Source organism: Thalassophryne amazonica, chromosome 5, assembly GCF_902500255.1.
Source record: "Thalassophryne amazonica chromosome 5, fThaAma1.1, whole genome shotgun sequence".
Taxonomy (NCBI): Eukaryota; Metazoa; Chordata; class Actinopteri; order Batrachoidiformes; family Batrachoididae; genus Thalassophryne; species Thalassophryne amazonica.
This window is the reverse complement of record NC_047107.1, coordinates 20,439,959-20,453,642: the sequence shown is the minus strand read 5'-3', so window position 1 is coordinate 20,453,642 and position 13,684 is coordinate 20,439,959. Positions and strand designations below refer to the sequence as shown.

Below are 13,684 nucleotides of genomic sequence, written 5' to 3'. Positions count from 1 at the left end.
TCACAGGATTGCTAAAAAAAAGCAGTTTGAACATAATAGTTTTGAGTTTGTAGTATCAACAGCAGATGCTACTATAATTGTGTACACCCCCTTTTCTACTTTTTTTTTACTAATAGCCCAATTTCATAGCCTTAAGAGTGTGCATATCATGAATGCTTGGTCTTGCTGGATTGTGAGAATCTACTGAATCTACTGGTACCTTGTTTCCCATGTAACAATAAGAAATATACTCAAAACCTGGATTAATCTTTTTAGTCACATAGCACTACTATTATTCTGAACACTACTGTAAGTACGCTGGTTTTGTGTTTTGTCGGTAATTGGTGCTTTGATCATTTCGTATAGTCTGTCTTAGTTTTCTGTCACCACTGTCATTATTGTTTGCGGGCTTGGATTTGCCGTTGTATATTTTTACCCCCCCCAGACATATTTAGACTTTTTTGTATTCATGTGATTTCTGGTTGGTGTTGTGCTTTGAGAATACATCACTGGTGTTTAATCAAACCACCTGTCTTGGCTGCCTGCATATTGGGCTCAATTCATAACTGTGTCAAATCATGAAACAGTCACTCTGAGCAAACGTCCCAAATGCTGTTCAATGGAATGTAGACAAAGCTGCTAACATTAAGAACAGAGCTGCAGATTAATTGCAAAGTTTACATAAGTGTGATGTCATGCCATGATAACTTGCTTTAAAATGATAATTGTGTTCATTTTGATGCAGTCACAGTAAAAAATAAATAAATAAATAAAAGAGGTGGGAGTGAAGTGTGTTGCCTCCTCTCTGAATGGAGCACTGAACCAGGTGGCACACCTGATGCTCGTGCACATCCGTGAGCTGACAGAAAGTCCTGAAGCTCCAGAAAATAATGTATTTCTGACTTTTTTTCCAAGCGTCTGTTCGCAGGTCCACTGATCTGAATAAATGCTGAGCCATCACTTTCACATGAATGGTCAGACGTTTCATGATCTAATGTTGCAACGTTCATTTCATTCTGTTCGCTATTGTGCTGTTTCTCCATTTAATCAGATTGATGTCACCCCCATTAAATGCAGAGAAATGAAGACTAAAACATTTTCTGAAAATGCACTCGAGGTTTAATTACCACTAAATTACATCAGCGACCACTGATCGTGACTGCAGGTATGTGGATAGACTTACAATCACAATACTTTGTTGTTGTGTTGTTGAACAGCACATTAAATAACATGCAACATGTCTTTTAAATTAGTTAAGATGCCCCAAATTTCTATTGACCCAAATTGTACATTCTTTTTTTCTGAAATTCAAGAAATTCTTGTTTTGATCTTTGATGCTGATTAAATAATTGTTGTTCTACTTATGGAAAAAGTAAGAGAAATAATAGAGATTTGTAGTTGGAAATAATTTGACATCACACTCAGGACAGCACATCCAGTCCAAAATTGTGCTCAGGGGCAGATTACAGTGTAGTGTGACATTTTGTTTTGGGATTACCGAGTACAGTGAGGTTGAAGCTCTTGGTGCTGCTTCCAGCCTGGTTACTCGCCACGCAGCTGTAGAGGCCTGCGTCTGAAGGCGCCACATCAGGAAGTTGTAACCGCGTCTCTTGTCCTTCCAGAAGCAGGTTGCGATGAAGAGACAGCGGCTGACCGTCCTTCATCCATGTCAGTGCAGGAGGCGGAACACCACGAGCCTCGCAAGTCAGTGTCACCAACGACCCCTGAACTACGGTGACTGGCTCCACTAGTTCAATGTGATCCACAGCAGGGGGCACTGAGGAACAGTAGAAATTACATACTCTAACAAAGCACCATTATAGAATCAGAGGTTTGATTATGCAGTAACTTACAGTGGCCCTAAGAGGCCAAATGCACTGCAAGATGCCAAATGCACTGCAAGAGGCAAAATGCACTGCATCTCAAGAAAACACCAGCAAATAGAAAAAAAAAACACTGCAAAAGACAAATGCACTGTAAGAGACCAAATGCACTGCAACTCAAGAAAACACCAGCGAATAGAAAAATGCTGCAAAAGCCAACTAATCAAAAGGGAAGTTGGAAAAAAGAAAACCGAAATAAACGCACTGCAACTTATGAAAACACAACAAAAACACGTAAAACAAAACAGAAGTTGAAAGAAAAAAAACAGCAGTTGGCGGCAGTAGTGCGCCGTGTCAGTTAGTAAACCGCCAATACACTTGACAGAAGAAGAAGTAGAAGACGATGACGACGTGATGGACCAACATGCTAATCAATGAAACGGTGGATTTTGTAGTTTATTTCGGTTTTCTTTTTCTGACTTCCATTTTGTTTTTTCAACTTCCGTTTTGTTTTGTGTGCTTTTGCAGCATTCTTCTGTTTGCTGGTGTTTCCTTAAGTTGCAGTGCATTTACTTCAGATTTGTTTTTTTCCAACTTCTGTTTTCTTTTTACAACTTCTGTTTTTGTTTTTCCAACTTCTATTTTGTTTTCTTGGTTTTTGCAGTGTTTTTCCGTTTGCTGGTGTTTTCTTGAGTTGCATTGCATTTGGCCTCTTGCACTGCATTTGGCCTCTTAGGGCCACCGTAGTAACTACATAGTGTGATATGACGATACCTTGGACCTGGACGTCGTAGTTGAGCTCAGCTAGTCCAGCTCGACTGCGTGCCACACATGTGTAAACCCGGCATCAGACAGCTGCACAGGAGAAATCCTAATAAACACGGAAGATGAACATTCAGTGTAACCACAGCTCCAAATAAACACATCCTCCTTATAAATAATGAGGTTGTTTTCAGCTTTCTGTGTCTAAACTGACCACAGCACAGAGTCACCAGAGAGGAGGCGTTTCCGTGAGGAGAGGTGCAGAGGATGCCCATTCTTCAGCCAGCTGATCTGGGGTGGAGGGCTTCCCGTTGCCTGGCACTCCAGAGTCAAAGAGCTGTCCTCCATGGTCTGCACCTCTCTTGGGACAGTGGTCTCACCAGAAATGGATGGTGGGGCTGTGACACATCAAATGAAAATGAGTCCTTTGGAAACATAGAGAAACACAACTGAAACAACACTGATACTGACCAAGTACAAAGAGAGAGTAGATCTTGCTCTCCTGGCCCGCCGGGCTGACAGCCAAACAGGTGTATGTCCCAGAATCCCTTGGACTCAGTCTGAGCAAGGTCAGGGTGCTGCCATCTGGGGTGATGCTGCCAAATGACAAATACACATTTTCAAATTAATAACCAGCACTGTGGAATGTTTTTGTTTTTGCAATACAAACGTAATTTGCATCGTGACATAAAGCATATTTAACCAATAGCAAGCAGCGTACATGCTAGTGCATGATCAGATGCGGTGTTGACTGGAGCCAAGTTCATTCACTTGTGTTTTTATGTTTAGACATCAGGGGCCTGTACTATGAAGCGGGGTTAACTTACTCAGATGTAACCCAGGGTCAACCTCTTAAATCGGGGTTGACAAAACCTGGTTTTCTCAAGTGGTGTTAATTGGTACTACGACGCTGAATAAGATGTTGATTTGTTGAACCTGTGTTAACCTAAGTGGAGTTTGTGCGCGTTCACATAAAAGGGGAGGGTTGCAGCACACGTCACCATTTTTCAATGATGGCGCGGTCGCCTTACATTACCGAAGAAGAATGCACGATTATTATGCGGAGCTATGAGGAATTTAAATTAACGATCTAACACATCGTCTGCCAATAAAGCAAGACAGGCTTGTTGGCAACATATTGCTGATCGGGTAAATGCGTACGTACAATTCAATTGTTCTCCAAATCTGTTACAGATGATTAACCTGTGGAATGTCTAATATGTGTAAAAAAATGACCTCCTTTCATTAGTTACGCCCAGATGCAACACGATTCAGAAGTGGGCATAGGCCTACTAATAATGTTAGGTTAATTTAATGTTTCCTAAATAGGCTACCTTGACTGTATGATTGCTATTCCTAATCCTGTCCATATTTCAGATGCAATAGCAGTGCCAAACGCACCTGGCAGCAGGTGAAGATGAAATATAAAAACATCCTTCAGAACGGTAGGTTTATATTCATAGCTTGATAAGCCCCACTTTGCCTAATTAATGGACATGGATTAGACCTATTTTGATATTAGTAATTACCCGCGATTGCATAAAACCCTTCTTTGATTTGCACTGCGGATAAATGGCCAGGGAAAATGACAAATGCATCCAACAGTTTAGATAGAGCAAGTACTACCTTGCGAATCATACGACATACAGTATTCTTGCTCAGATGTTCAGCATCACCGATGGAATACATAAATTGTCCACTGGCAAAATAGGCACAAGGCACATTATCTGCTCGATCATCGGGGCATTGTTACACTGTAAAAAATGACTTGTTTTTACAGGAAAACGCTGGCAGCTGTGGTTACCAGGGAATTCCTGTAAAACATACAGCAGCACAGTAGATAACATTACAGACATAATATGTATATGGATTTACAGTGAATGAACCACGGCTGACTCACATTAAAGGAACTGTTAAATCTACAAACAAGAGCTCTCTTTTTTTGTACATTTAACTGCTTTATTTTTTACAGGAATTCCCTGGTAACCACAGCTGCCAGTGTTTTCCTGTAAAAACAACAGTTTTTTACAGTGTACGATGGGTGATGTTACAGACTTCTGGCCCGATCAGCTGACAAAGATAACGAATTCCCTCGGCTGAGAATCTATTCTGGTGGTCTTTAAAAACTCTCGCCCTGCGAAGAGAGCCGCTCACAATTTGTGCCCCGATATCAAATGGATCATCCAGGTAGGCCGGCATTGTCTTCGGAGTGATTGACGGTGGATGGACGGTACTTATAAAGGGAGTGGTTAAGCGAAAACCTCAAGCTAACCTAGAACATAACCTGCTCGGAGCAGGTTTGGCGCACAGCATAACTTGCCATGGCAGCATACCTCGATCAAAACCTATCCACCTTTTGTAGTACGGGTTAACCAGGAAGTTACTCCACACGTCATCAACTTACTCCCTAAGTTACCTGATAAGCCAGTAATCCCGCTTCGTAGTACAGGCCCCAGATCAGTTTTTCAAGTTAGCCTTACTAATTTGCAGAACCAACAAAAGATTTTTGCACTATCCCCAGCCGTACGCTCTATCTATTTTTTAAATCTCTTTTACTTTCCTGCTTTGTTGTAGAGTTCATGCAGAAATTACCCACCTCTTGGGCATTATGTTTCTCCCTGCGGTTGCTAGCTTGTAAGCTATATGCAATGATGAGCAAACAGCACATTTAGGAGATAGACAAACTGCATGTGAGTTTTAACCACAACTTTTTTAATCCATAATCCCTCCATAACTTAACTGATGCTTGTAAATGTACGTGCCTTCACTAGTCATCCAGCAGGTGGCATTACATCAATCGAATATTATATAGGCAAAACAAAGTTGCTGTTTCGATTGATGTGGTGCATCAAAGTTCTTCAGATGTGACAGGGTTTGTTGTCATACAAGTGGTGCCTGAAAAGTTTTGAACCTGACCCAGACAAAGGTAGGCATGGTTTTGCATTCTGAGGAACCAACAGTTCTCTTAATAATGTGTGAAATTCTGACACACTGGGTTCAATGCTGCAGACACAATGTTTCAATGAGGTGTGTCAGATTGGAAAAATGGACAAAGCTGGTAGGTGTGCTGTGATTCAGTATCTCACCAAAAAGGAATGTCTCCAAAGGAGATCCATGATGACATGGAAATGACATTAGGGCAGGATGCCACGTCTTGTGCTACAGTTAAACACCGGTGAGCCAAATAAAAAAAAAACAAACAAACATCGAATATGGAGCAAGATTAAGAAAACACAGAAATGCCACCTCGACTGATAGGATCCAGAAGATCCACGATATGGTCCTTTTGTGACAGAACAGTAAGTGAGCATCACACAGCCAGTGATGTAGGTATTTTCCAGGAGAGAGTTCCTTCAGTTTTGATGGAAGAGCTGGAAATGACAAAACGTTCAGCATGATGGTTCCCAAGGCTTCTTTACGGCTGATCGGAAGCACACAAGGTTCCATATGTCCAGGGAGACTCTTTGGCTTTTTGAGTCAGATCCAGATAATTTCATGAGACGATTCATGATCATGGATGAGACCTGGGTCCATCACGTCGAACTGAAGGCCAAAGAACAGTCAACACCCCCCCCCCCCGAAGAAAGCCAAGCTGTCTCATCTGCTGGAAACGACATGGCTTCTGTCTTCTGGGGTGCTGACCATCTCCAGAAGGGACAGACCATCAGTGTAGCCTATTTTCTGACAACTGCAGGAGAAAATAAAGTAGACGCACTACAGAATGCTCCAGCAAGGTGTTCCGTTTCACCAGGACAATGCTCCGGTCCCCACATCGGTCATTGCAATGGCTGCCATTCATGAATGTGGCTATGAACTTGTTCCACACCCACCTCATTCCCCTGATTTGATGCCTTCAGACTTCCATCTGTTTCCAAACATGAAAAGGCATCTTGCTGGAACTCATTCTAATACCGATAATGATGTCATATCTGTAGTGGATGACTTCCTTGAGCTCCAGGATAAGATCTTCTATGAGAATGGTATGAAGGCGCTGCAGCGACTCTGGAGAAAGTGTTTGGATTTCATGGGGATTATGTTGAAAAATACAGCACGACATTAATTCAGTTGTGGATTCTTCTTGGTCGGGCTCAAAACCTTTGAATCAACTCATATGGTGAGTTACAAGATGTTCATATTTATTGGTTTTGAGTTATTCTTTATACAAAGCTGGCTGGGGTGGACTCACTCACTCACTCAATCACTCAGTCAGCTACATTTTCACTGTCCAAGCTTGATGCTGGTATCAGTGCAGGAAAAAAAACATTTTGACACCCAGTCAAACTTGAGATACCTCTGACACCATTGTAACAGCATCCTGCCAGTATTCTGAAAATGAACTAGACAACCTAAATGTCTCCCAGAAATTAATAGGTATATAATATATGACTCCTTTAAACAAACTGTGCAAGAACATCCTGAGTGTGTCAAATGAACAGCCCTGTATCTTACGTCAAACCAAACTGAAAGCTGTTACATTTTTCCTTTGTGACAGCAGGATCCATTTGTCCACCCACTGCTGAACAACCCAAGGACATCTGTCCTGTCGTCCCACATCTTTCTCACAGACATGCACACACTTATCTGTCTCTCATTATCTATTGGACTTTTTCTGATGGCTGTTGTGGTTACATGAAGCCCGTGAGCTGCTGGACAGCTGTGAAACAGCTGCACAAAGCTTTCCCCCGCTAACGGTTACCAAGGGACGGTAAACCAATCCAGACATCCTTCTCCTCTGCCGTACACATTATGATAGATGCTGCTGATCAGTGGTCTATTAGGAAGGATGTGCTGAGGGAATCCTTGGAATATTTTTAGGAAATTGCAGTGATTGCCGATCCGGGAGTGAAAGTGTGTAGTTAGCTGTGACTGATTGAGCCAAATGGAACTGACTCTTAAGAATAGCACATTGTCTTTGCAGGGGATGCTCATCATCTGATTATGAAAAAAATGTTCTAATCTCTTACTGCACATTTGAGGACACTTATATACACAGATAAACAAGTCCATCCCTCCAGTTTATTTCCATGATAACTCAAAAACAAATATCATCTTCTATCTCACCATATGAGTCCAAGCCTTTTCATATCTGTTGCACCAGATATTCAATAAATGTGTCACATGTTGGATGGTTTGTGGATTATCCATTTGCAATGGACTGTGCAACCACACACAAGAAAACAGATCACATCTAGGATTCGTTCTCCCACGTATCTTCTGGCAAACTGAAGATGAAATGTCACACCTGCCTTTCAAGGAAATCCTTCACTGTTCCATTACAGCATGAAACTGTATAAGTGGTGATTCAACACTCCTTCAGATTTGTCATTAGTGTATTGGTGGCTTCCCTCACCATCTTGCATGATCACTATTTTTTAGAACTGCTACTCCAGATAGATTTGCCATACTGTAACATGCTGTTAGTATTTCTTAATGATTGATGCATTTCTGGGTTTTGCACCCTGGCATGATGGCAGGTGAGTTTGTCGATTGTCCAATATAATTAAATAAAAATAAAAATAAATAAACATGAAAAAACAATGTCAATTGGTCCAGGATGCATAGAGCTCTTCGCATTTGATGCTGAAATTAAAATTTAGCTTCAGGCCACATGTGAAAAGTTCAAGACCTTCCATATGAGCAGCAACCCAACCAAGAAGTGAACTTTACTCTCACAAATGAAATGAAAACACTAAAATGTGTTTTAAAATATTTAAATGCATAATTTAACCAGGTTAGTCCGCATTGAGATCAAGATCTCTTCTGCATGGGAGACCTGGACAATTATAAAGTTTCCAATTGACCTAACCTACATGTCTTTAAATGTGGGAGAAAACCCATGCAAACATGATGAGAACATTGAAACTCCACACAGAAAGGCCACTGGTGGGAATCGATCTAATGACCTTCTTGCTGTGAGGCAACAGCGCTAACCACTAAGTCATCGTGCTGCCTAATGTTAATGAAGACCAAGACATATTCAGTGGCTCGGAAATGTTTATGTATCCCGCCACTGACATTTCTCAAGAAAACCTAAATGATGACTTCCATTCACAATATTCCTTATATGTTGTTTGTCCAGTTATATATGTAGAAAAATGGTTGTAATACAAGTGGCCGAGATGAGTTTCCTCCGCACGGTGGCTGGGCGCTCCCTTAGAGATAGGGTGAGGAGCTTGGTCATCTCGATTGTTTAATTGCAACTTGCAGAAGCAAAATGACAAAGATTGTGTTGTTTTCCCAGTAATTATAAACCTGACTGTATGGCCTCAGCAGTTACTGACTGGAACTATCTTCAAAGACCAAAATAGAGTGATATCAATTGGTATCTTCAGATGTACTACCACTATCGTACCATCAATTACAACAATGGCTGTTAGCATTATTTTGAGCATGTGGTGATTTTTTGCAGCTCCGGTGAGGATTGTCTTGTTCATTATCATTCATTCCTTTTCAACCTTTTTCATGCCTTTAAAAAAAAAATTCAAAGCAATTAACAAAGGTGAGTATAGCACTTAGAGGTTCCATTGCCTACAGTGTTTGAATGAAAATTAATGACTGTAGTTGTATTAAAAAAGTAAGGTTAAACTCGACAGTCTATCAGAACACAGTTTTATGAAAGTCATACTCAATGTTATTCACGTCTGAGCCCTCTAAAGTCACTCCATCTTTTAGCCAGCTCAGACGAGGTTGGGGAACTCCGGTTGCCCGGCACTCAAGGATGATCTCATCTCCGATGAGTGCACTTAGATCAGAGGAGTGTTCGGCATCCAGGATGGTAGGGGGCACTGAGAAATTAGAAACATTACAGTTAAATATCACTCAAGTAAACCATATACAAATGTTTCTGATTTTGGCTCTCAAAGATCCTTTTACCTTGCACTGAAAGTGTGTAATCTTTCTGTGTTTGTCCCTCATTGTTCTTGGCCACGCAGGTGTATGTACCAGCATGGGACAGAGTCAGAGGCCCCAGATCCAGCCTGGTACCCCGGATGGACCATTGCCACTGAAGGCTGCTCTCTGCACAGCAAACACATTTATTAGCACTCACTTTCACAAATGTAAAGTTCACATTTTTACACTTTCACCACCTTTAATCTCACCAATAGGGGTTCCATCTTTTAGCCAAGTGATGCTGGGCACAGGGACTCCAGAGGTCTCACACAGAAGGGTCACGTGGGATCCTAGAGTGTGATTTAAGAACTCCTGGGAAGGCCCTTCCACAACAGGTAGTACTGCAAAGTCAAACAATTTGTTGTTCAAAATATTCACTACAAGTTCAAGTTACTTTATTGGTACCCAGGGGTAGATTTTGTTTACATTAGACTCCTCATACATACAGTTGTATTCAAAATAACTGTGTTAAAAAAGTGAGTAAAGTTCAAAACACTTATAGTTTTTATTTTCATACATGCAAATGTATTGAGAGCACCGCACATGCAATTGCAAATCAAAACATGGACAAAAATTTATCAAATTTTTTCTTACATTATAGAAAATAAAGAAAAAAATATTAGGGTGTTCAAAAAACTAGCAGTGCCTGCATTTTTCTTGTCTATTTTTCACATCTGTGTTGCATGGAGTCGATCAAATTCTGGTACCTGTGAACAGGTATTCCAGCCCAGGACAATTGAACTACCTTCCACAATTCCTCTGCATTTCCTGGTTTTGCCTCAGAAACAGCATGTTTGATGTCACCCACAAGTTTTGCATTGGATTAAGATTCCAAGATTGCACTGGGCACTTCATAACAATCATCGTGTTTGTCTGGAACCAATATGCTGCTCCCTTGCTGGTGTGTTTGGGGTCACCGTCATGTTGAAACACCAATTTCAAGGGCATTTCCTCCTTTGCATAAGGCAACATCTTCAAGTAATTTGATGTATTCAATTTTTTTGGCCAAGTTCTTATGAACTGTTTGATAGAGTTCCTTTGGATTTGGTGTGATGTTACATACGTCCATCACATCTGCTTTGAAAGTGGCCATATTGCCAGTATAGGTCCTATAACACAATATACTATACTATTGCATACCAGCAGGAATACAACAGCATAGTATGATAAACATCCACATATCATAATGTTTGTGCCACCATGCTTCACTGTCTTCACAGTGTACTGTGGCTTCAGTTCAGTCTTTTGGGGGTCGTGTGACAAACTGTCTGCAGCCCCTCAACCCAAAAAGAACAATCTTGCTTTCATCAGTCCATGAAGTTTGGCTCCATTTCTCTTTTCGCCAGTCAATATGTTATTTGGCAAATTGTAACCTCTTCAGCACATCATTTATTCAACAATGGGACTTTGTGGGGGCTTCTTGCCCATAGCTTGACCTCACATAGGCATCTTCTAATTGTTACAGTACTCACAGGTAACTTTAGATCTTTGTTGATCACCCCGGATCTGATCATTGGCTGAGTCTTTGCCATTCTAGCTATTCTTCAATCAATTTAAATGGTGCTTTACTTCCACGTCGTTCTGGTTTTGGCTGCCATTATAAAACATTTGAGATTATGTTAGCTGAAGAGCCTATCATTCTCTGCACTTCTTTATAGGTTTTCCCCTCTCTAATCAACTTTTTAATCACAGTATGCTGTTCTTCTGAACAATGTCTGGAAAGATTTTTCAGACTTTCAGAGAGAAACATTTGCTGCCTTCATCCTTAAGAGCCACCTGTTTGACACTTGTTTCTTCACTGAAAAAAAGCAGACACTGCCATTTGTTGGAACAGCCTAATATTCCTTTGTCTTCACTTTCTATAAAGTAATAACAAATTTGATCTTTTTTTTTCTTCATGTTTTGATTTGGAATAGAATTTTCCCAACACATTTGTGTGCATGGAAATGAAAGCTATTGTTATATGGCTGCGACGCTACACGCACGATAATTTCCCATATGGGACTGGTTTCCATGACAATCAGTCCAAAACGCGTATTTTCTTTACAAATCAGAAGCTAAAAATAAGATTAGTAAACGCAAGTCGAACATGAACGTACTCCATAAATATCTAAACAGCATCTGAAAAAAACACACCGATTGAAAGCTTTTTACCAGCTAATCATTGGACCATCTGTTAGCACGTTTTTCATGGAGGTGAAACAAACAAGTCGGACTTGCGTGTTTATATGTATACTAGCCATATAATAAACGAATTATTAACGTCACTTGCTCGGTCTGTACAGGGATATCAGATCTCCGTGTTTTTCGCACGGCATACTGGCAACACGTTGGTCTGATATTTCCCCGTATAGACTTTACAGTCAGTTAATAATCCTTTATTATAAGGATTTTGAGCTGTACTCACTTGAAAAAAAAAAAAAAAAAAAAAAACACGGCTACTATTTTGAACACAACTGTACCTATGGGAAAACCCAGCAGCACATGTTACACATAAAACAAACTTGAGAAGAACAAGGGGAATTTAAAAATGACTAATTTGAAAGTACAATTGAAAATAGAATGAAAAGTAAACATTTGTTACAGCTCCAGGTCCTGCTAAAATGTAAATAGTAGAATCTAAAAACTGTATGATTGGTAAAACAGCAATAGGCAAATAACTACCTGTGACAAAAATGTATAAAAATTGCATTCCTCAGTGTAATAGCTGCAGGAACAAAACTGCTTTTTTTTTCATCAATTTCTTCTATTGAAACCTGTGACCAGAGGGGAGAAGCTGAAACTCAGTGTGCAATGGATGGGAACTGTCATTTAAAATTGAAATGGTTATGCGTTTTAGCTGCCTTGTATACAAAGTTTCCAAGTTGACCTGTTTCTCACCAGTCAGCCTGCCAGATCACTTAATGTGATTTAGCGAGCTTTTTTTCTTCAAAGAGAGGTTCCCAAACCAGGCTGTAAGTGCAAATAATAGAACTGATTCAATAAAAGCATGGTAAAACAGGGTCACAATGGATTTGTCAATGTGGAAGCGGATCAGTTTCCAGGAACAGAAAAGGCGCTGGTGTCCGTTTCGACACACAGCTTCACAGTTTGTCCCAAAGGTGAGTTCTGAGTCTACGGCTGTCCACAGATATTCACAGGATTGCACATTTTCAACAGTTTGACCTTTGATTGATGTGGTTTTGTTGTTTATGCATTTTTTTTTTCCTAAAATCAATAAGCATGTCCTTTGTCTTGGATATGTTTTGTTGGGAGAGGGAAGGCTCACTCCATTCAACAAAGTCTTTGATAAGTGGACCATGACCAGTCTCACTGTCTTGGAGCAGGTTAACAAAACTGAGTCATCAGCATATTTAATGACTGTTCTGTTTTCCCACCTGCTCTGACATATTTGTGAACAGGATGTAAAGAAGAGGTGACAGCACACATCCTTGTGGGATGTTTGTCAGAGAGACTGCTATTCCCTCTGTCTCTCGTTGTGTCCTGTTTGTTAGAAAGTTAAGGATCCAGCCCACTAAATTATTGCTAAGGTTAAACTGTTCTAGCAGCCTTGTGATTAAAATATGAGGTTGAATTGTGTTAAAAACAGAGGAAAAGTCAACAACAAAAAGTTTGGCATGGGAACCATTTTTATCCAAATGTTTAAAAAGTAAATTTAGTGAAGTGACTGTGGCATCCTCATGGGATCAAATGAGTGCTCAGTTTTCAGACCTCACCTACTACCTGTCTGATGACAATTCCTTAGTGTTGCACGTTGGTGAGAACCCAACACAGTAGTATTCTCACCGTGAATGATCAACCGGAATGTCCGATCCACCTGTCCAGCCAGGTTGGAAACTTTGCAGGTGTAGGTCCCACCATCTGCTGTCTAAGAACCAAAAAGGAAAATCAGTTGAATGAGAATGGGTGCGTTACAGTCAGTTTTAATTCTGTGTGGCTGCATGTGCACACGGCCTCTGACCGAGCCACAGAAGAGCATTATCTGTAATCAAACAACACTTTCTGAGACACTAATATCTATCCTCGGGAACGCTAAACAGTGTTGACTCTGTTGTGTTAGACAATATCTGTGCTAATTCTTTATTTTATGTTATCTATCAACTATTTGTGTTATTTGTTTGGAAGTTCTGTAAGTATCATCGCAAAATGTTTTGCATGTGGAGAGAAGGTGTGCTCATTTTATTATATTGTGTGCATGTTTTATTATATTGTGTGCATGTTTTATGATG

The 13,684-nt window shown here is 40.4% G+C and overlaps 1 protein-coding gene across 1 annotated transcript in view; it reads right to left on the bottom strand.

The window, feature by feature from the left end:
* The window catches only part of hmcn2 (hemicentin 2), a 356,871-nt gene that overhangs the window by 118,199 nt on the left and 224,988 nt on the right, over window positions 1–13,684 (bottom strand). Inside the window, 6 exon segments of the mRNA XM_034169771.1 lie at window positions 2,779–2,962; window positions 3,036–3,160; window positions 9,190–9,349; window positions 9,438–9,581; window positions 9,665–9,796; window positions 13,242–13,323. Of these exon segments, the coding sequence (XP_034025662.1) occupies window positions 2,779–2,962; window positions 3,036–3,160; window positions 9,190–9,349; window positions 9,438–9,581; window positions 9,665–9,796; window positions 13,242–13,323 (827 nt within the window).